The 21052-nt window shown below is 45.0% G+C and overlaps 1 protein-coding gene across 2 annotated transcripts in view; it reads right to left on the bottom strand.

Annotated features, from left to right (window-relative positions):
* Positions 1-16394: 16394 nt before the first annotated feature.
* Positions 16395-21052, bottom strand: part of FLNC (filamin C) — a 69326-nt gene continuing 64668 nt past the window's right edge. For both annotated transcript variants that reach the window (XM_040413495.1, XM_040413496.1), the window contains 8 exons: positions 20751-21020; positions 20516-20653; positions 20270-20385; positions 20015-20147; positions 19741-19917; positions 19198-19416; positions 18901-19110; positions 16395-17515 (listed from right to left, as the gene is read on the bottom strand). In XM_040413495.1, coding sequence (XP_040269429.1) covers positions 17328-17515; positions 18901-19110; positions 19198-19416; positions 19741-19917; positions 20015-20147; positions 20270-20385; positions 20516-20653; positions 20751-21020 — 1451 coding nt within the window. In that variant the 3' untranslated portion in view covers positions 16395-17327. The remainder of the gene's footprint in view (positions 17516-18900; positions 19111-19197; positions 19417-19740; positions 19918-20014; positions 20148-20269; positions 20386-20515; positions 20654-20750; positions 21021-21052) is intronic.

The following is a 21052-nucleotide window of genomic DNA, read 5'->3' as shown; positions in this document are numbered from 1 at the left end:
CTCCATTATATACCTCTGACTACCTTCCCTCTATTATATACCTCTGACTACCAGTCCTCCATTATATACCTCTGACTACCTGCCCTCTTTTATATACCTCTGACTACCAGTCCTCCATTATATACCTCTGACTACCTATCCTCTATTATATACCTCTGACTACCAGTCCTCCATTATATACCTCTGACTACCTATCCTCTATTATATACCTCTGACTACCTGTCCTCCATTATATACCTCTGACTACCTGTCCTCTATTATATACCTCTGACTACCAGTCCTCCATTATATACCTCTGACTACCAGTCCTCCATTATATACCTCTGACTACCAGTCCTCCATTATATACCTCTGACTACCTGTCCTCCATTATATACCTCTGACTACCAGTCCTCCATTATATACCTCTGACTACCTGCCCTCTATTATATACCTCTGACTACCAGTCCTCCATTATATACCTCTGACTACCAGTCCTCCATTATATACCTCTGACTACCAGTCCTCCATTATATACCTCTGACTACCAGTCCTCTATTATATACCTCTGACTACCAGTCCTCCATTATATACCTCTGACTACCAGTCCTCCATTATATACCTCTGACTACCAGTCCTCTATTATATACCTCTGACTACCAGTCCTCCATTATATACCTCTGACTACCAGTCCTCCATTATATACCTCTGACTACCAGTCCTCCATTATATACCTCTGACTACCAGTCCTCCATTATATACCTCTGACTACCTGTTCTCTATTATATACCTCTGACTACCAGTCCTCCATTATATACCTCTGACTACCTGTCCTCTATTATATACCTCTGACTACCAGTCCTCCATTATATACCTCTGACTACCAGTCCTCCATTATATACCTCTGACTACCAGTCCTCCATTATATACCTCTGACTACCAGTCCACCATTATATACCTCTGACTACCACTACCAGTCCTCTATTATATACCTCTGACTACCAGTCCTCCATTATATACCTCTGACTACCTTCCCTCTATTATATACCTCTGACTACCAGTCCTCCATTATATACCTCTGACTACCAGTCCTCCATTATATACCTCTGACTACCAGTCCTCCATTATATACCTCTGACTACCAGTCCTCCATTATATACCTCTGACTACCAGTCCTCCATTATATACCTCTGACTACCAGTCCTCCATTATATACCTCTGACTACCTGCTCTCTATTATATACCTCTGACTACCTGCCCTCCATTATATACCTCTGACTACCTGCCCTCCATTATATACCTCTGACTACCAGTCCTCCATTATATACCTCTGACTACCAGTCCTCCATTATATACCTCTGCCTACCTGCCCTCCTTTATATACCTCTGACTACCAGTCCTCCATTATATACCTCTGACTACCTGCCCTCCTTTATATACCTCTGACTACCTATCCTCTATTATATACCTCTGACTACCAGTCCTCCATTATATACCTCTGACTACCTGCCTTCTATTATATACCTCTGACTACCTGCCTTCTATTATATACCTCTGACTACCTGCCTTCTATTATATACCTCTGACTACCTGCCTTCTATTATATACCTCTGACTACCAGTCCTCCATTATATACCTCTGACTACCTTCCCTCTATTATATACCTCTGACTACCAGTCCTCCATTATATACCTCTGACTACCTGCCCTCTTTTATATACCTCTGACTACCAGTCCTCCATTATATACCTCTGACTACCTATCCTCTATTATATACCTCTGACTACCAGTCCTCCATTATATACCTCTGACTACCAGTCCTCTATTATATACCTCTGACTACCAGTCCTCCATTATATACCTCTGACTACCAGTCCTCCATTATATACCTCTGACTACCAGTCCTCCATTATATACCTCTGACTACCAGTCCTCTATTATATACCTCTGACTACCTGTCCTCTATTATATACCTCTGACTACCAGTCCTCCATTATATACCTCTGACTACCAGTCCTCTATTATATACCTCTGACTACCAGTCCTCCATTATATACCTCTGACTACCAGTCCTCCATTATATACCTCTGACTACCAGTCCTCCATTATATACCTCTGACTACCTGCACTCTATTATATACCTCTGACTACCTGCCCTCCATTATATACCTCTGACTACCTGCCCTCCATTATATACCTCTGACTACCTGCCCTCCTTTATATACCTCTGACTACCAGTCCTCCATTATATACCTCTGACTACCTGCCCTCCTTTATATACCTCTGACTACCTATCCTCTATTATATACCTCTGACTACCAGTCCTCCATTATATACCTCTGACTACCTGCCTTCTATTATATACCTCTGACTACCTGCCTTCTATTATATACCTCTGACTACCTGCCTTCTATTATATACCTCTGACTACCTGCCTTCTATTATATACCTCTGACTACCTGCCTTCTATTATATACCTCTGACTACCTGCCTTCTATTATATACCTCTGACTACCTGCCTTCTATTATATACCTCTGACTACCTGCCTTCTATTATATACCTCTGACTACCTGCCTTCTATTATATACCTCTGACTACCAGTCCTCCATTATATACCTCTGACTACCTTCCCTCTATTATATACCTCTGACTACCAGTCCTCCATTATATACCTCTGACTACCTGCCCTCTTTTATATACCTCTGACTACCAGTCCTCCATTATATACCTCTGACTACCTATCCTCTATTATATACCTCTGACTACCAGTCCTCCATTATATACCTCTGACTACCAGTCCTCTATTATATACCTCTGACTACCAGTCCTCCATTATATACCTCTGACTACCAGTCCTCCATTATATACCTCTGACTACCAGTCCTCCATTATATACCTCTGACTACCAGTCCTCTATTATATACCTCTGACTACCTGTCCTCTATTATATACCTCTGACTACCAGTCCTCCATTATATACCTCTGACTACCAGTCCTCTATTATATACCTCTGACTACCAGTCCTCCATTATATACCTCTGACTACCAGTCCTCCATTATATACCTCTGACTACCAGTCCTCCATTATATACCTCTGACTACCTGCACTCTATTATATACCTCTGACTACCTGCCCTCCATTATATACCTCTGACTACCTGCCCTCCATTATATACCTCTGACTACCTGCCCTCCTTTATATACCTCTGACTACCAGTCCTCCATTATATACCTCTGACTACCTGCCCTCCTTTATATACCTCTGACTACCTATCCTCTATTATATACCTCTGACTACCAGTCCTCCATTATATACCTCTGACTACCTGCCTTCTATTATATACCTCTGACTACCTGCCCTCCATTATATACCTCTGACTACCTGCCTTCTATTATATACCTCTGACTACCTGCCTTCTATTATATACCTCTGACTACCTGCCTTCTATTATATACCTCTGACTACCTGCCTTCTATTATATACCTCTGACTACCTGTCTTCTATTATATACCCCTGTATTACAAGTCATGTGTACAATGCATAGGTTATTTCTGATAGTGGGAGGAAACAATACAAGTACAATCCACTACAGAGGTGGGCGATGTACCATATAATTATATAGTACCACAGATATTAAGGTACAGAGCAAGAGATTCATGAAAACCGGTGTAAAATAGAACTGGCTTAGTTGCCTATAGCAACCAATCAGATTCCACCTTGTTCACATTCATTTAAGCCAGTTCTATTTTACACTGGTTTTCATAAATCTCCCCCATAGAGTATAAAAGGGTCAGTGCTATGACAGATTCCCCCTGCACACTGCCCACCCAGGATTCCAGGGTCTTGCCTTGTGTTGCATTAGGCAGCTTCCTTCCCTCCTCTAGAGTGCAGGAGCTCTGGACAGGTGTTGGGCGAGCATGATCGGCCGAACTCAGTTTTGACTCGAGCATCGCAATGCTCGGCACATCGCGGTGTTCGGCCGAACATCGCGTGTGCTCAAGCACGATGCTTGAGTCTCCTCCCCACATGCTACGCAGCCCATAAACGTGCGGGGAAGTACTGGCACTCACTGTAATGCCGTAGCCATGTTGGTTACTGGCATTACAGTGATTGGCTGGCCGAAACGCATCCAGCACCCAGCAGCAGAAGGGACAGACAGTGTAGTGACAGGAATTTAGTTTTAGTTTTTTAGGCAGGGTTTAGTCTTGAAAGGTGTTAGAGACCCAAAAGTCCTTTTAAAGGGACACTGACAGGCCCAATATGCATATTTAGGTATATATATATATGACAGTACAGGTCTTATAAAGTGTATTCGAATCATCTAAGTATCCCCCCTGTCCACCTTATAAATACAGTAATCTGAAGTTTTATAACCTGCTTCAATCGTGTTCAATCTGCCCAAGGGGCGGCGTTTCATCTCAACTTGCGCCCAGCCAGCCTCGCCACAACTGTCGTTTGAAGCGCCGCCCAGCTCATCAATATTCACTTCGCTGGGCGGCTACTCTGAAGCGCTGCTCTGAACTGTGCCCGGCGCATGCGCATAAAGCAGAGGCCTCTGAGATGCAGACTGTGCGCAGGCGCGATGTGATCCCGGCCAGTGAGGGTGCCGGGCGCATGCGCTGAAGATGAGCCGGAGGCCGATGCCCATAGGATTGTATTGGGCATGCACAGGATCTTGCACCGGGGACACTAGTAGCCGCCCAGCGAAGTGAATATTGATGAGCTGGGCGGCGCTTCAAACGGCAGTTGTGGCGAGGCTGGCTGGGCAGAAGTTGAGATGAAACGCTGCCCCTTGGGCAGATTGAAGACGATTCAAGCAGGTTATAAAACTTCATTTTACTGTATTTATAAGGTGGACAGGGGGGATACTTAGATGATTCTAATACACTTTATAAGACCTGTACTGTCATATATATACCTAAATATGCATATTGGGCCTGTCAGTGTCCCTTTAAGGACTATTGTTTTATCTGGCTGCAATATATATTATTAGCGCAACCTGCGCTAAATTGCGTGCAATTGTTTGGTCGCTGCTGACAGTGACACAACCTCTGCTACATCTGTTGTGTTACAATTGCGCATCCTAAATATCTGTGACATTCATCGCAATTGTTTGGCTGCTGCTGACAGTTATATTACCTGCGCTACATCTCCTGTATAACGTTTGCCCATCCTAAATATCAGTGACATTCAGTTTAATTTTTTCACCGCTGGTGACAGCGACATTACCTGCGCTACATCTCCTGTATAACGTTTGTGCATCCTAAATATCTGTGACATTCAGTGTAATTTAATTGCGCATACACTTACAGAACCTGCACTCCTGTACATGTGACATACTTGCAAGCATATATACCATTTAATATGCTCAAGGCGAGCAGTAAGGGACGGAGAAGTGGCCGTGCTGCTGATGGTGCACGCAGAGGCCGCGGCCCTGTGCGCAGTGAAACTGTGTCTGCTGCCAAAGCACAAGAAACAATCTCATCCACGATACCTAGCTTCATGTCCCAGTTTGCAGGGAGGCACAGGACACCACTCTCGAAGTCAGACCAGTGCGACCAGGTGGTCGGTTGGATTGCAGCAGATAATGCTTCCAGTCGGTTAAGTGTAGTGTACGGGGACTGTAATACCCGTCACTACAAAAGGGTCACTTGGTGTGCTGTCGTCCCTCCTTAATTATGGGGAAGTTGGTATATGTCAGTTTTATAAAATGTCATGTAATGTAATGTTATGTATTTCCCTGTTACTGTGAAACTTGCATGTACAGGCCTGCTAGGGGTGTCATTCCAGCTCTTAGTCACTAGAGGGAGCTAGGGAGCCCTAGTTTATATAAGGCCCAGTCAGGGAAGGGAAAGTCAGTCTAGTCTAAGTGTCTGTCTAAAGCTGCAGCCTGTAGTCTGAAGCTGGAGCTTAGACTATGTCAGAGACAAGTCCAGGCCTGAAGCCTGCGGACCAGGAGAGGGTAGTGCAGTCCCTGTAACCGGGTTCCAAATCTAAAGAGAAGGTTCCCCTCCTGAATTTATATATGCAGAAGCAGGAAGACCACTGTTAAACAGCCTGGGAGTTCAGTGCAGAAGTTTCTAGAGTCTGAGGAAGCAGAGTGAGAGACAGAGGCAAAGCTCAAGAAAAGCAAGAGGTACTCAAGATAACAGAGGAGGTACTTTATGAAGAGAAAACCAAGGATATAAGCCAGAGTTAAGGTATTGGGCCTTGGAGAAGATTTGCTATGTTCCAGGATCAGTCAGAGATAGAGTGCAAGCTCCTGTACTGTAAGTCCTGTGTGTCACCCTCTGAAGTCACCTTGCCTAATCTGTATTGCCTGCATCAACCGTATTGAAAAATCAACTGTATGCAAAGGAACTGCGCTTCCGTTATTGTCTCTACATGAAAACTACTAAAGTTGGAGTTCTGTTTTAACATCCCGGTGTTCCTCAGTTATTCCTGCTATCAGCAAACGGCGTGCCACCGTTTAATTGGCACTGGCGTCACGAACATTTTCTACCATCACCTGCCTTTGCAGAGAGTCAGCCGTCTCAGGTTAGTGTCTATTGCACTACAACACCCAGGAACACTATTAACACAACTTGAGTACGCTGCATAAGCACCACCCTGTCTTCCACAAAGTCCAGTCTCAGTAGCCAAGAGTCTGCTCAACAGAATCCTCACTCTGATCCTCCTTCCTCCTGCCATGGAGAGTCTTGGCAAACAAGTGATCCCACACTCGGATATTGCGAGGAGCTCTTTTCATCGCCATTCCTTGATTTGGACCTCTCACCAAGCCCGCTTCAAGAGGGACATGAGGAGATCTTGTGCACTGATTCCCAAACTCTTGAGCATCCACAGTCAGAAGAAGATGACGTGGGGAACGGGAATTAGTGTTTCACGAGGTGAATGATGATGATGAGACAGTTGCCAATAAGTCAACGGCAATTAGTGTCTCAAGAGTTTGAGGATGAGACACAGTTAACAAAAAGTGAGGTTCTTGTTAGGTCAACAAGTCAGGAGGATGACCAGAGTGAGGAGGTGGTGGACAATGAAATTACTGACCCAACCTGGGAAGGGGGCAAGCCGAGCGAGGACAGCAGTACAGCGGGGGAGGGATCTGCAGCACCGCAACAGGCTGGAAGAGGCAGTGGGGTGGCAAAAGGGAGAAGGTGGGCCACACCAAACAGGCCCGCAACTGTTCCACGGAGAAGACCCTTGTGGCAATCTCCCTTGCCAAGGGGTAGGTGTTCCGGAGTCCTGCGCTTTTTTGAGGAAAGTGCGGACGATAAAAGAATTGTAATTTGTAACCTGTGCCATACCAAAATGAGCAGGGGCGTGAACACTTTTGGCCAGGGACGCTACATTTCCCTGACGGCACACTGGGTGAACGTTGTGGAGGCCGGGAGCTAGTCGTACCCTGGGATGGCACAGGTGCTTCCGACGTTAAGGATTGCAGGCCCTACTTCAATCAGGATTTCCACCACCAACATTAGTGGCTGCAACCCCCCCTTCCCCACCTTCTCTTCCTCCTCCTCCACTTCCACCTCTGAATTCTCATCTTGCAGCACCAGTCAGCCATCAGTAGCTGGAAGCAGTGTAGCACTGCAGTGGGGAATACTACACCTATAAGATATAGTTTATAACGCTAAAGTGCCATGCACAATGCTGTACTATAAGCCTCACCAATTAATTGTGCACGACAAACATGGTAGTATGAAAATAAGCAACTCCTTTATTAATTATAATAACATAGACATAGGCGATAAAATACACAGGACAAAAATAGGGACCCAATATTCAAGGGAAATATTGATAAGATAAGACTGCTATCCTCCTACAAGCATGTTCAAGCAAATACTTATACCACCTCATAAGCGACAGCTTCACAGTGATAGGGTATAACAAACATCAGCAGCATGCTATATAAAGTGCCAAGTGCATATCCAACATGTGGAGGCAAGAGGATAAAAGCAGGTTGTAGTATACTAACCAGAGAAGGTCCCAGACACCCCGACGCACGTTTCGCGTTAGCTTCCTCAAGGGGATATGAGGGCTGTCGCTTATGGGGTGGTATAAGAATTTGCTTGAACATGCTTGTAGGAGGATAGCAGTCTTATCTTATCAATATCTCCATTGAATATTGGGTCTCTATTTTTGTCCTGTGTATTTTATCGCCTATGTCTATGTTATTATATGTATTAATAAAGGAGTTACTTATTTTCATACTACCATGTTTGTAGTGCACAAATTTATTGGTGGGACTGCAGTGGGGAAGCATCAACAGGCCATGCTGAAACTAATCTGCTTAGGTGACAAACAGCACACTGCCGCAGAGCTGTGGCAGGGGATAAGGGACCAGACTGAGCTGTGGCTCTCGCCACTCAACCCAGAACCAGGCATGGTTGTGTCTGATAATGGCCGTAACTTGGTGGCGGCTTTGGAGCTCAGCAAGATCACACACATCCCATGCCTAGCCCACGTGTTCAACTTAGTGGTTCAGCGGTTTCTCAAAACCTACCCCAATTTGCCTGAGCTACTGGTGAAGGTGCCCCGCGTGTGTGCCCATTTCCGAAAGTCATCTACAGCTGCCTGCCGGTCTGGCAACGCTGCCAGCTCACCGACTGTTGTGCGACGTGAGCACACGCTGGAACTCCACGTTCCACATATTGGCCAGGCTTTGTGAGCAGCAGAGGGAAGTAGTGGAAAACCATCTGCAACATGGTCGTCGCCTTTCCAGTCAGCTTCTGCTCTTCACAAGCGACGAGTGGGCATGGATATCTGTCCTCTGTGAGGTTTTACGCAACTTTGAGGAATCAACACAGATGGTAAGTGGCGATGCCGCTATTATCAGCGTGACCATCCCACTTCTGTGTCTACTGAAACGCTCGCTGCTCACAATGAAGGCGAACGCTTTGCATGTGGAAGAGGTGGAAATGGGGGAAGACAATACACAGGGTGATAGCCAGACTACCCTCAGTTCATCTCAGCGCGAATTGAATGATGAGGAGGATGAGCAGGAGACAGTTTTCTCCGTTACAGAGGGTACTACCCATAGCAGATTTATTCCATCTGTTCAGCATGGATGGGCCGAAGAGGAGGAAGAGGATGAGGAGATAGAGAGTCATCCTCCTGATGAGGATAGCAAAGTCTTGTCTGTTGGGACTCTGGCACACATGGCTGACTTTATGTTATGCTGCCTTTCCCGTAACCCTCACGTTATACGCATTTTGGCCAACACCGATTACTGGTTGTTCATCCTTCTCGACCCCCGCTACAAAGAGAACTTCTCATCTTTCATTCCTTTGGTGGAGAAGACGAGCAAAATGGTGCAATAGCAGAAGGTCCTTGTGGAAAAATAGCTCCAAAAATTTCCAGCTGACATCGATGGTGGCAGAGTACGTAGTTCCTTGGGCAACCGAGGAGGGGAGACGAAGGGAACACACAGCAGTTCCAACAGAAGCAGGGCAACACTCTCCAAGGCCTGGGACAGTTTCATGACACCCCGCCAGCACCCTCACCCTGATGCATGGCCTAATGTCAAAAGGAGGGAGAAGTTTCAGAAGATGGTGAAGGAGTACGTAGCAGACCGTGTCAGCGTCCTCAGTGATCCGTCTGTGCCTTACAACTATTGGGTGTCCAAGCTGGATACGTGGCACGAACTGGCGCTCTACGCCTTGGAGGTGATGGCCTGCCCTGCCGCCAGCGTTTTGTCACAGCGTGCATTTAGTGCTGCTGGGGGCATAATAACTGATAAGCGCATCCACCTGTCAACTGAAAATGCTGACAGGTTGACTCCCATAAAAATGTGGATGTCACTGTCCCCATGAGATATTCCCACCATCCTTATGCCAGACACAGTACCCAATCCTTAGTGGCAGTCAGGAAGGGATAATGCAACTGTGTGGTACAGATCTATTGTATGGTGGCCATAAATGTGTATGGTCCGATACTGGCTTCATAGGGGTAGAGTTATACGCTGGTCTTACTCCTTTCCCTGCTGGCGTCAGATGCACCATTAGGCTGTGGCTTAATAATGCCACATTGCAGCTTGTGTAGATCAGGTATAATTTACCCCAGTTAGGCCTGTCCCTGCACCACCCAGTTTTTGAAAAAGTGGCAAATGGAACGCAAACCTATCAAAATGTTCTGGACTTTTTTATTCCAATAAACTGTCCTATGGGTTTGATTAGTGTGGACCATACTGTATCTCCATGTCTTATTACATGGAAGCACAAAGAGGATTCTTTCCTCATGGACAAGTAACAAATTGTGATATACTGTCATATGCTGAATAACATGGACTGCATGTAAGGCCCTAATTACCCTGTGGGGTCTTCCATCACCCCTTCCAGTATTTTAGACAGCAAGAAAAGCAGTCTGTAAGGGGGTCTATAGCTTCTCCAAGCCATATGCCTAGTACTGCTCCTACTGACTTCAGATCACTAATTTATATGTCCATACTCACCCCCCATGTCTCCACTGTGCTCCAGCCAGAATACCGTGAGAGGACTTCTCATTGAGTCCTCTCCATTATGTGAGCTTCCTCATGAGTCCTCCCAATGTATTCCAGCACTGGTTTGTGGGCACTCAGTGGGGAATGGGGGTGAATATGGACATATAAATTACTGATCTGGAGTCAGTTTGAGCAGTAGTTACAGGAATCCAGTACGACCACTACACAGTGTATGGAGATGTGTGCAACCATGCTTCCAACTCCAAACAATGTTAGCTCTGGTGGCCGCGGGTCCTGCTAGCTGCTGTTTGGTTAGGGTGCCAGGTAGCACATCCACACTGATCTGGTGCTGATGGCCTATCCTAAGGATAGGTCATCAATATGAAGTCCTGGAAAACCCTTTTTATAGTGCTTAGGAGAGGTGACAGATGCATAAGGCACAGCGCTGTGCATGGAGCCTGTAGATGGCGAAGACCAGGGATGCTCAACCGGCGTCCCTCCAACTCCCAGCATGCCCAGAGAGCCTACTGCTGTCAGCCTACAGCAGGGCATGGTGGGAGTTATAGTTTTACAACAGCTGGAGGGCCGCAGGTTGGTCATCTCTGGCGTAGATTTAGGCTCTGTTCACATTTCTATCATTTTTTTATTTCTGTTCCATCAGAGGAGCAGAAACAAGGAAAACACATAATGCCAGATCCATCATATGATAGAGACATGGGGTCCACCGGGTTCTGCCATGGTGTCTGCCTTTAACAGGAGAATAGTGCTGCATTTTGCACTATTCTTCTTGGCAAAATCCTCTGACTGAGGCTCTGGATGGAAATGTGAACAGAACATTAGAGACTCTAAAGGTGCACCAGATTTATGACAGTGGCTCAGGCTGGATGATAAATCTGGCGCACGGCTAGACACATTTCTCTAATATTTTTACACCGATTAGTTTGCTTACTATTAAACAAAATGTTGTGCCAACCTTTTGGTGCAAAATGGTGCATTTTAGGCCACAGTCATTTCCTGCTAAGTCATGCCTTCGAGGTGAGCTAGGTGCAGTGGATTTTTCTAAAGCTAGATTCACCAAAAATATGCCAAACTGCGCCAGATACAACAAGGTCTAAGTGCAATAACATTAGTAAATGTGGGCCAATGCTTCTAGTAGAGAATGCCTCTGTATATATATATGGAGTCTGAGAGGGGAGGACTGGGAACCTAAAGTGACCCTGGAAAATTTATAAAAGTGGCCCCATGTTGTAGGGGGAGGGGTCCAAATTGACACAAGGCGGGGCAACACAAGTAGGCGGGGTCAGCAATACCATAGCACAAAATACCATTCCAGCAGAACCATATACCACAGTGCAGCACAATATATTGCCCCAAAAGCAGCCCCTCTGTGTGCCGTTTTCTTTCCTCCTCCTCCTCCAGTTCTCTCTGATTAAGATGTGGTGCAGGGGGCTTAGGAGGTGTGACGCGGGCCACAGCAGTTGAATTCAGGAGAGCAGTCGCTGGCTGGGTACATAAGTATCTGATTCTCACAGTGTTAATTACCGCTGAGAGCTCAATATGTGGCAGAGCGCTTGGGCAGCCCCATGGGCATCGGCCCATCAGGAAATTTCCCTTTAGTGTTTATGGTTTAGTTCAGGGATGGCCAACCTGAGGCTCTCCAGCTGCTGCAAAACTACAACTCCCAGCATGCCCAGACTGCCTATAGCTATCAGCCTACAGCAGGGCATGGTGGGAGTTGTAGTTTTACAACAGCTGGAGAGCCGCAGGTTGGCCTTGCCTGGTTTAGTTAAAGAAACACTTTTGTATTTTTTATTGTGTCCCCCTTTTGCAACTTACACCAGGGACAGTGTACTAAAGTGCAATCCCTTATCCGCTACTTTATTACAAGGGACATGAACTCAGTTGCCAGCCCTTGCTGCATCATGTGACCGCAGGACTTCTGCCGCGTCAGCTGGAAGTAAGCCTTTCTGTGCAAATCTGTGTGCAAAGAGGTATCTATTGAATATAGAGAACCATCTCGCTAGTGCCACCTTGTGGAAGTGGCTCCCTATGAGTCACAAACAGATCTATGAGAGCCTGGGAGTCTCATAGACTTGCATAGAGAATCCTACTTCCCGGTGACACCGCAGACGCTGTAGAAGTCCAGTAGGCACATGTTGTGGCACCATCTGAGGTCTTTTCTCATGCAGTAAAGCAGCCGGTAAGGTATCGCACTAGTACCCTCTCCCGTGTGTAGACAGTGCTTCTGGAAGGACATGGACCCCCTGCCGAAGGATGTTGTATATTTTACTTTCCTCGTATGATTTATAACCATGTTATACCAAGTTTATTTTCATTGCAATTGGATATGACATGTTGTTTAATTCAACTTTGCTGTAGCAAATGCACCAAGCATAGCAGACCTTTCCCAGAAAAGTGCAGTATTTCCAGATGATAATCATCTATTGCGAAACATCATAGTGATAAGCCAGAAAGAAAAAAGCAGATGCACACCCCTTATTAACCGGACACCCCAGCAAATATCATTTCCAATATTTCTTTTACCCCGTAATCAGTGACTTCACTACCTGCTCCCTATGGGACTTTGTGGTGCGCATGGACCCTATTGCCGGTTAAATTTAACAGCATACAGAGCATGCCATTGATCAGACTGGTCAGAAATGTGGGCCTCAATCCTACTAGACCTCGCTCACTTTAACTATTATATTTTGGTGATATTATATTTAACCTCTATGGAAGCCCTTTTATGGTTGCATACAAAATGGAATCGGAATGTCATGTATGGTCCCTTTGGCATGCCAATGCCCAGGGCCGATCCTAGGGTCACAGGCACCTGGGTGCAGAAATATTTCTGGCGCCCCCACATGGGCGTGGTTATCTTACTAACTCCTCCCCTTTACAATGTTTCTATGGCAACAACTTCAGCCCCCAACTTCAGCCCCACGAATCGGCGGCTCGGCTGCTCGGCTTAAAAAAAAAAAAAAAGTCAAAAAAAAAAAAGTCCCGGCGGCTCGCTCGGCCAGGGCCGGACTGGGGATAAAAACCAGCCCTGGAAAAAGTTGCACACCAGCCCCACAGCATTGCGTCATTATTTACTTGTTTATAATAGGAGAAAGCATTCATTTTAAAACACGTGTGTAAACACGAATATGAACTTTGCCCCACGATAGCTCTTTTGTAGAACCCCCATAAAAACTTACAGTTACTTGACTTGGCCCTTGGGGATCTCGGACGCCACTTCAACACTTTGGCCGGGGGCTCGGCAGAGCTGATGTTGTGCTTTAACCTAATGAGAAAGATTTCATAATAAGGATTTGGAGAAAGGGCAGAGGGATAGCAGAGCAGGGAGAGGCTGGTGCTGCTACTAGGGGGTCATACCATGGGGGAGTAATAAAGCCCACCATAATGCCCCCCCAGTAGTAATAATTCTCCTTATAATATGCAAAACATTTGTAATGCCCCCAGTTGAGCTAATGTTCCCATAATGTGCCAATATAAAATACCCCTTCTCAGTGCCCCCGTAGATGACCCCCATAGTGCCCCCCCCTTCCCCATAGTACCCACCATAATGTGTCCCAGTATAAAATGCCCCTATACAGAGCCCCCATATAAAATATCTTCTTTTTTAGCCTCAGTAGATGCCCCTATAGTGCCCCCCAATAATCTGCAGTAAGATGTGCCCCCATAGATGCTCCCAATCATGTGCCAGTAATAAGAGCCCCCCCACCATCATGTGCCAGTAGCCAGAGCCCCCCCATATCATGTCAGTAGCCAGAGCCCCCCCATATCATGTGTCAGTAGCCAGAGCCCCCCATATCATGTGCCAGTAGCCAGAGTGCCCCCAATCATGTGCCAGAAATAAGAGCCCCCCACCATCATGTGCCAGTAGCCAGAGCCCCCCATATCATATGCCAGTAGCCAGAGCCCCCCCATATCATGTGCCAGTAGCCCCCCTATGTGCCAGTAGCCCTCCTTATCATGTGCCAGTAGCCCCCCTTATCATGTGCCAGTAGCCCCCTTATCATGTGCCAGTAGCCCCCCTTATCATGTGCCAGTAGCCTCCCATATCATGTGCCAGTAGCCAGAGCCCCCCCCCCATATCATGTGCCAGTAGCCATATCCCCCCCATTATCATGTGCCAGTAGCCAGAGTGCCCCCATATCATGTGCCAGTAGCCAGAGTGCCCCCATATCATGTGCCAGTAGCCCCCCATATCATGTGCCAGTAGCCCCCCTTATCATGTGCCAGCCCAGTAGTCCCCCCTTATCATGTGCCAGCCCAGTAGTCCCCCCTTATCATGTGCCAGCCCAGTAGTCCCCCCTTATCATGTGCCAGCCCAGTAGCCCCCCTTATCATGTGCCAGCCCAGTAGTCCCCCCTTATGTGCCAGCCCAGTAGCCCCCCTTATGTGCCAGCCCAGTAGCCCCCCTTATCATGTGCCAGCCCAGTAGTCCCCCCTTATCATGTGCCAGCCCAGTAGCCCCCCTTATCATGTGCCAGCCCAGCCCAGTAGTCCCCCCTTATGTGCCAGCCCAGTAGCCCCCCTTATGTGCCAGCCCAGTAGCCCCCCTTATCATGTGCCAGCCCAGTATTGTACCTATATAAAAAAATAAAAAAAAATAATACACTTATACTTACCTCCAGCAATGCGATGCGATGCAGGCCGCCTCTTCCGTCTGTGTCCCTCGCTATACGGCTCAGGCGACGCGATGACGTCATCGCGCCATCACCGGCCTCTGATAGGCTGCCAGCACTAAGCCGGCAGCCTATCAGAGGAACAGGAGGGGACACACCTCTCCCTCCTCTGCCGCAGCACAGGCATCTGTATTGCCGTCCTGAGGACGGCAATACAGATGACTATGGAGATGAGCGCTTCCGCAATGGAGGTGCTCATCTCCTGCTCTGCCCTGCCGCCGGCCGCGGCCGCCCCCACTTGTCACCAGGGCCGCAGCGCTGGGGTGCGGGGCACCCACTGCACCCCGTGTAGGATCGGCCCTGCCAATGCCTCCATATAGTGCTCATGTAGTACTCCTACAGATAAGGTAAATGACTGATATAGTGCACATTGAGCACCTTCACAGCACAGGACCATGGAACAAGACACTGCCAAAATAACAATATAGGATCCTGTCTGACATCACAACTAATGACTATGCCCCACTATTTTATGTCCAGCAGTTCCGTTCCTAGGAATACTTACTTAGGGAGGCTCATCCACGTCCCCACTTGCCATTGGCTGATCCCCCCGACACCGGATGTTTTCATCCTCATACAAAAAGCAGCAGCGGCGATGCGGAGACCAGGAGCGGCGCCGGGCGTAGGGTAAGTATATTACCGATGAGAGGGCTGCTTATGATATTGGATAACCCCTTTAACTCCTGGCACCCCCGTAACTACCAGCACCCAGCAGATCTGATATTGATCACCTATCCTTTGCTCTCCGGTTTGAGAACAGAACGGAATGCATTTTGGCGCATTCTGTTCTGTTTAGTTACGTTTTGTCCCCATTGACAATGAATGGGGACAAAACAGAAGCTTTTTTTCTGGTATGACGGATCTCAATACCGGAAAATATTAACGCTAATGTGAAAGTAGCCTAAGTGCACCGAGGGCAGACCCAAGTCCCTCTGTGCACCCTTTCTCCTCCTGCTTCCTCTGCCAGCCCGTCCCTCTCTTTCTTGAGTGAAAGAGACAGGTGAGATGACTCTAAAAGAACCTGTCAATCAGGAGGGGCTGGCAGAAAAAGCAGGAGGAGTAAGAGTGCACAGAGTGGCACTGTTGTCCAGGGTTCATTTTCTCTAAGTCTAATCACAAGGCTGGTGCCATTTTGGTAAATCCAGTAATGCATTAATTGTTGAATGAAATGTTCGTCATCTGTTTTCTTGACTTTGGCCGTCTGTGCTACATACAGTAGATGACCGATCATTTTTGTAGACATAATGGATGACGCAATAAAGAAATCACTGTAGACATCGGGCACATTAGCAATGCATTTTTATTTTGTTCAGTATGCACCAATCATATTATCAGTAACAAATGACACATTGTTATCATTGTCATTGATGCATAGAAAATATCTTCCTATAAAATGCAGTCACATAGTAAGCACCATGTGATATTGGCTCCGCCCTTATAACAGTGCTACGACAACCAATTATATTATTTAGAGACTGTCCTGATAGAGGTCATAGAGCTAAACATGGATATGGACATTAAAAGAGCTAAACTTCAAGTTAACAGAAACGTGCATCACTTTATCATGAGGAGTAAAATAAAAAAAAACATTTTCGAAAGCTGCAAGATTTTCTCCAGACCACATGTTCTCATACAAAATGTATGGCTAATAGAAATCTCTGAGCTCGATTTTTCTGTGTGGTTTTTCTAAAGCTAGTTGGTTATTGTTGTGCTTCACTATCAGTGATACCCTTGTGATTGAGGACATAGAACAAACTAAAATATAAAAGAGCCTTTAAGAAAATATTAATATGGAAACATCATTGTACCTTCCCAATAAACCAACAGGGACCATATTATGACTCCATGACCTCTATCGCCTCCCCTCACCCATTTGCCCAAAAAGTACCCTCCCCACAAATAAAAATAGAAAACAAAGCGCATATAAAACAACACAGGTAGCTCAATAGAAAATAAAACACCAACCATAATATAAAGGAAGATTTTGTAAAAAGCAGAAAGGACATGGACATTGTGGGTGATGTGCACACTTGTTTTCCATCACCATGCCATCAAAGTCCTTAGGTTGGATGAACAAAAGCACTTTGTGAATTATAGCTATGACAGTTTTTTGTTTTTTTTAAATCAGTGCATTTGCATAAAAAAGATAAGAACTTGTCCCTCACTGGCAAGGTAGTAGGCTTCTTGCAGAGCCTCTTGGGTTATGAATCATTTTTCAAGGCACTGAGACTTGGAAGGGACTTCCAGGAACATTCTGGTCACCCCACTTGACAATGAGGATATAATCCCCTTTGTCTTTTACAGTGTAGGTCACATTGTACAATCGATTCCCCACGTGCTTCACATATACTTCCTCGCATGGTGTCTTTGGCCCATGGACTCCTACCATCAGCATGTTGGTGCCTGTGGAATAAAATTGAAGTCAACTGTAAGTTAATCTAGTTTTAGCCATTGACCGTAGCTATATACAGGCATTTAGTTGCCTTCCTAGCCGCCAAACATTCTCTTGGCACAATATTGTTATGGACAGTGATTTTTTAGCAGTCTAGCATTTACTAAAGTGTTTACAGCACTATTGTGACACAAAAAGTCATACATTATGGTGCATGCCATAATTTGCGACTTTTTCTGCTTCTTGACACTTTTTATAATGATAGGAAATGGGGGCAGGCTTAGCATGAGGGGCTGGCCTTCACACGGCCCGATGGATTGACTGCAATTTAAGACCTGAAGTCGGGCGTATACTTCAGTTTCTGTCACACGGAGTGGCAGAGATGAGCCCCAATTTATTAAGAGGCATCTGCCGCTTATAAAATTAGGCACATCTCACTCACAGGGATTAAGACTGGAGTATGGGAACGCCAGTCTTGAAAATGTCCCTCAATGTTTCTGTTTAGTCTTAGCTTTATCCATCAAAATGCAATTTTACGAAACTTTTTAATTAGGCAAATCCCACACCATAGTAATACAGTTCAGAGATGTGCAGTAAATAGGAATGTCATTGTGTGCATCTGTATGCCCTTTACGATTAAATACAGTACATCTGCAACTGACTTACATTGTAAATAAATGTATATTTTTACAGAAGGGCATAGTAGCCTATGCTTGTAAGTACTGTAAAAATAGAAGACATAAACCTAACAAACACACATCAAAAGGACACACTTTTGGCATGTCAGCAAAAGAGAAGTCTATGGCTACATTACAGTATACAAATGATATGTGTTTTTATATACTGCCATATACATTGAAAATGGTGACATAGGTTTAATACTTAGTTAATAAAAGCATGTGTTATAATTAAAGGGAAGACTTAATGAGCCATGGACATGGCTCCTGAAACCCCTAGTGATCAGTTGTTTTCACTGGTGGAAGCTGCACTAGGGGAAATGTAGTACTACATGGCATCCATTACATCTAGGCATGGTCAACTGTATAATATATGGTTTAATTGGTTCCCCCACCCATGACATCTATACAGCACGTCCAGGTCAGATTGAAATGTTTTTTTTCTACTTTAAACTACTTAAAATAGAAAATATGTGAGATGATCGAGAATATATGCATGTAGAGGCTTGAGAAAGTCTCTAATTTGAGCCGAGGCATTGCATAAATTCATGTGGTGAATAAATGGAAGAAGCAATTTACAAAGAATTCTCTTTGCTGTCGTCTTTTCTACATGCTTTGAATAAGGGTCTCGTCCATCTCTTGCAGTTTTTACATTAATTACTGAATATGAACATATGTACACATGTAACTGAACTTACATATATAACTAACACTCTCACCTGCTTTGCTGCAGTCTACAGTAAAAGTGTTTTTCTGTCCAACAAAGGCTTTTGAAAGACCAGGGCCTCTAGAGACTACTTTGGAAGCATCAGATGTAAATTTAGGCACTGCCATTCCATAGCCTCCTACAGAGGCAGAGGATTTTGTAACTGTCTCTACCAGCACTGTAGAGGTTTCATGCAGGCTGTGACCACCAGAGAGCCTCACTCCTGTTTAGAAGAAGACAGAAATGTTGGCTTAAAGAGAGAAATAAGAATAACATGTTTAGGTTGTGGTCTTAATTCATTATACGTTACCTGTCACACGGGCCTTGAATGGACTTCTAACTATGTGTTGGGGTCCTCCATATTTGATTGAGATTAGATAATTCCCAGGAGCCATTGGAGTATAAGATAATTTATAACCATCAGGACAATCTTGACAGTCCAGCTTCACCTTTGAAGGTCCATCAATTGTCACAGATAAAGATCCAGACCCAGCATTCAAAGTATTCACTACAAATTCAGAAGGTCTCCCTATATCAAGAACATAACAGAGAAGACAGATGAACATTAGGAAGGGCAAGACCAACTGTATCAATCCTCAAGTTCATACGAAGAAAAATAATACTATAGCACCACTCAACTCTTAAAAATATAACTACATCTAAGTGGCTGAATACGTGAACAAAGGTGTAACAATCAATGGCTGCTTGATGTAGAAATGAAAAATAACATAAAACTTGAATATTCTATCAATTATGTAAATCTATTATTTTGTGAACCACAAATATTTACACACATAGAATATTTTATATTCATCATGAAATACAGTTTTATACAATGTGTAAAAACGCTTACCAGTGACTCCACCCTCAAGCCCAGCTCCATATGCCGTAACCAACCCAGGATCACCGGCTTGACTTTGCTCACCCACACGAATTTTGAAAGGGCTTCCTGGGATATGGCGTCCATTAAATTTGATGTCAATTGAATGAACTCCATTTTCACGAGGAATGAAACGTATTGAGTATTTATCTAAAGTTACAATAAAAAATGATGGTCATAAACCACATAAACATTATACTAGGTTATGTCAGTCTCTTTAAGAGTCATCAATGATAACTTCTCTTACCACTGTCCACTTCTGACACATAGCATTCTTCTACAATCCCAGATGGGGTGTGTACTTTAGCATCTATGATCCCACGAGCTCCATTTAACTGAACTGCAAAAGTGGCTGGCTGACTGACCTTCAATCCAGTCTCCTAGAATGATATATTGAGAATTTTGAATAGTGTTGAAGGTATAGAATTGTTTTGAAACACCAATTGAGTAAAATAGTGTTTAAATATATTCTAAAAAAATAAAAACATAAGTAATATTTTACCTGTAGACTAGTGACATTCAGTCTGCATGCATCATCTGAATGGGAGGCTACTGGCACCACAAAAGGGCTGTCAGGGATGTGCTCATCATTAAATTTGATTGACACTTCATAGTCACCTGAATTACAGATATGGTTACTTAAATGGAATCAGTGTACTACAAACATTACAATATATACTGAGGTTGGCCGAGAACAATGCTGCAAAGTACACTCATTCATGTTTGATTTCAAAATGCATGAGCTCACCAGCTTCCTGTACAATGTAGGAGACTCCACAGGACCCATCTTTGCGATCTTCAAAAGAGATCTCTGCTTTACTAGGACCTTCAACTGCAATGGACAGACCACCAGCTCCAGCCTCTCGAGTCCATATGCTGAATTCAGCTGTAAGATTGAATTACAGACATACAGAAAACTTTTAGATATCATTTTCACAAAAAAAACTTTGTACATTCATGTTTATTCTTTCATGACTGCTCACCAGGGACACCAGCAACTCCACGCTCCAATCCAGTGCCTCCTGCTCTCACTTTGTGGGCTCCTCCTTCACCCATAGGCCCTACTGTGAACTGGAAAGGACTTCCAGGAACATGTTGACCTCTGTACTTTACACTGACAGTATGAGATCCCATCTCTTGTGGAACAAAACGCACACTGTATGTGGTGTCTTCTCCATCAATAATCTCTGCATCTGCTGTTTTTCCAGAAGGGCTGGTGACTTGAGCTGTCATATCTTGAGAGCCTACTTCACCTGGAAAGGATATTGAATATATTCAAATACAT

The sequence above is a fragment of the Bufo bufo genome, chromosome 1, assembly GCF_905171765.1.
Source record: "Bufo bufo chromosome 1, aBufBuf1.1, whole genome shotgun sequence".
Taxonomy (NCBI): domain Eukaryota; kingdom Metazoa; phylum Chordata; class Amphibia; order Anura; family Bufonidae; genus Bufo; species Bufo bufo.
This window is presented reverse-complemented; position numbering and strand designations above follow the sequence as displayed.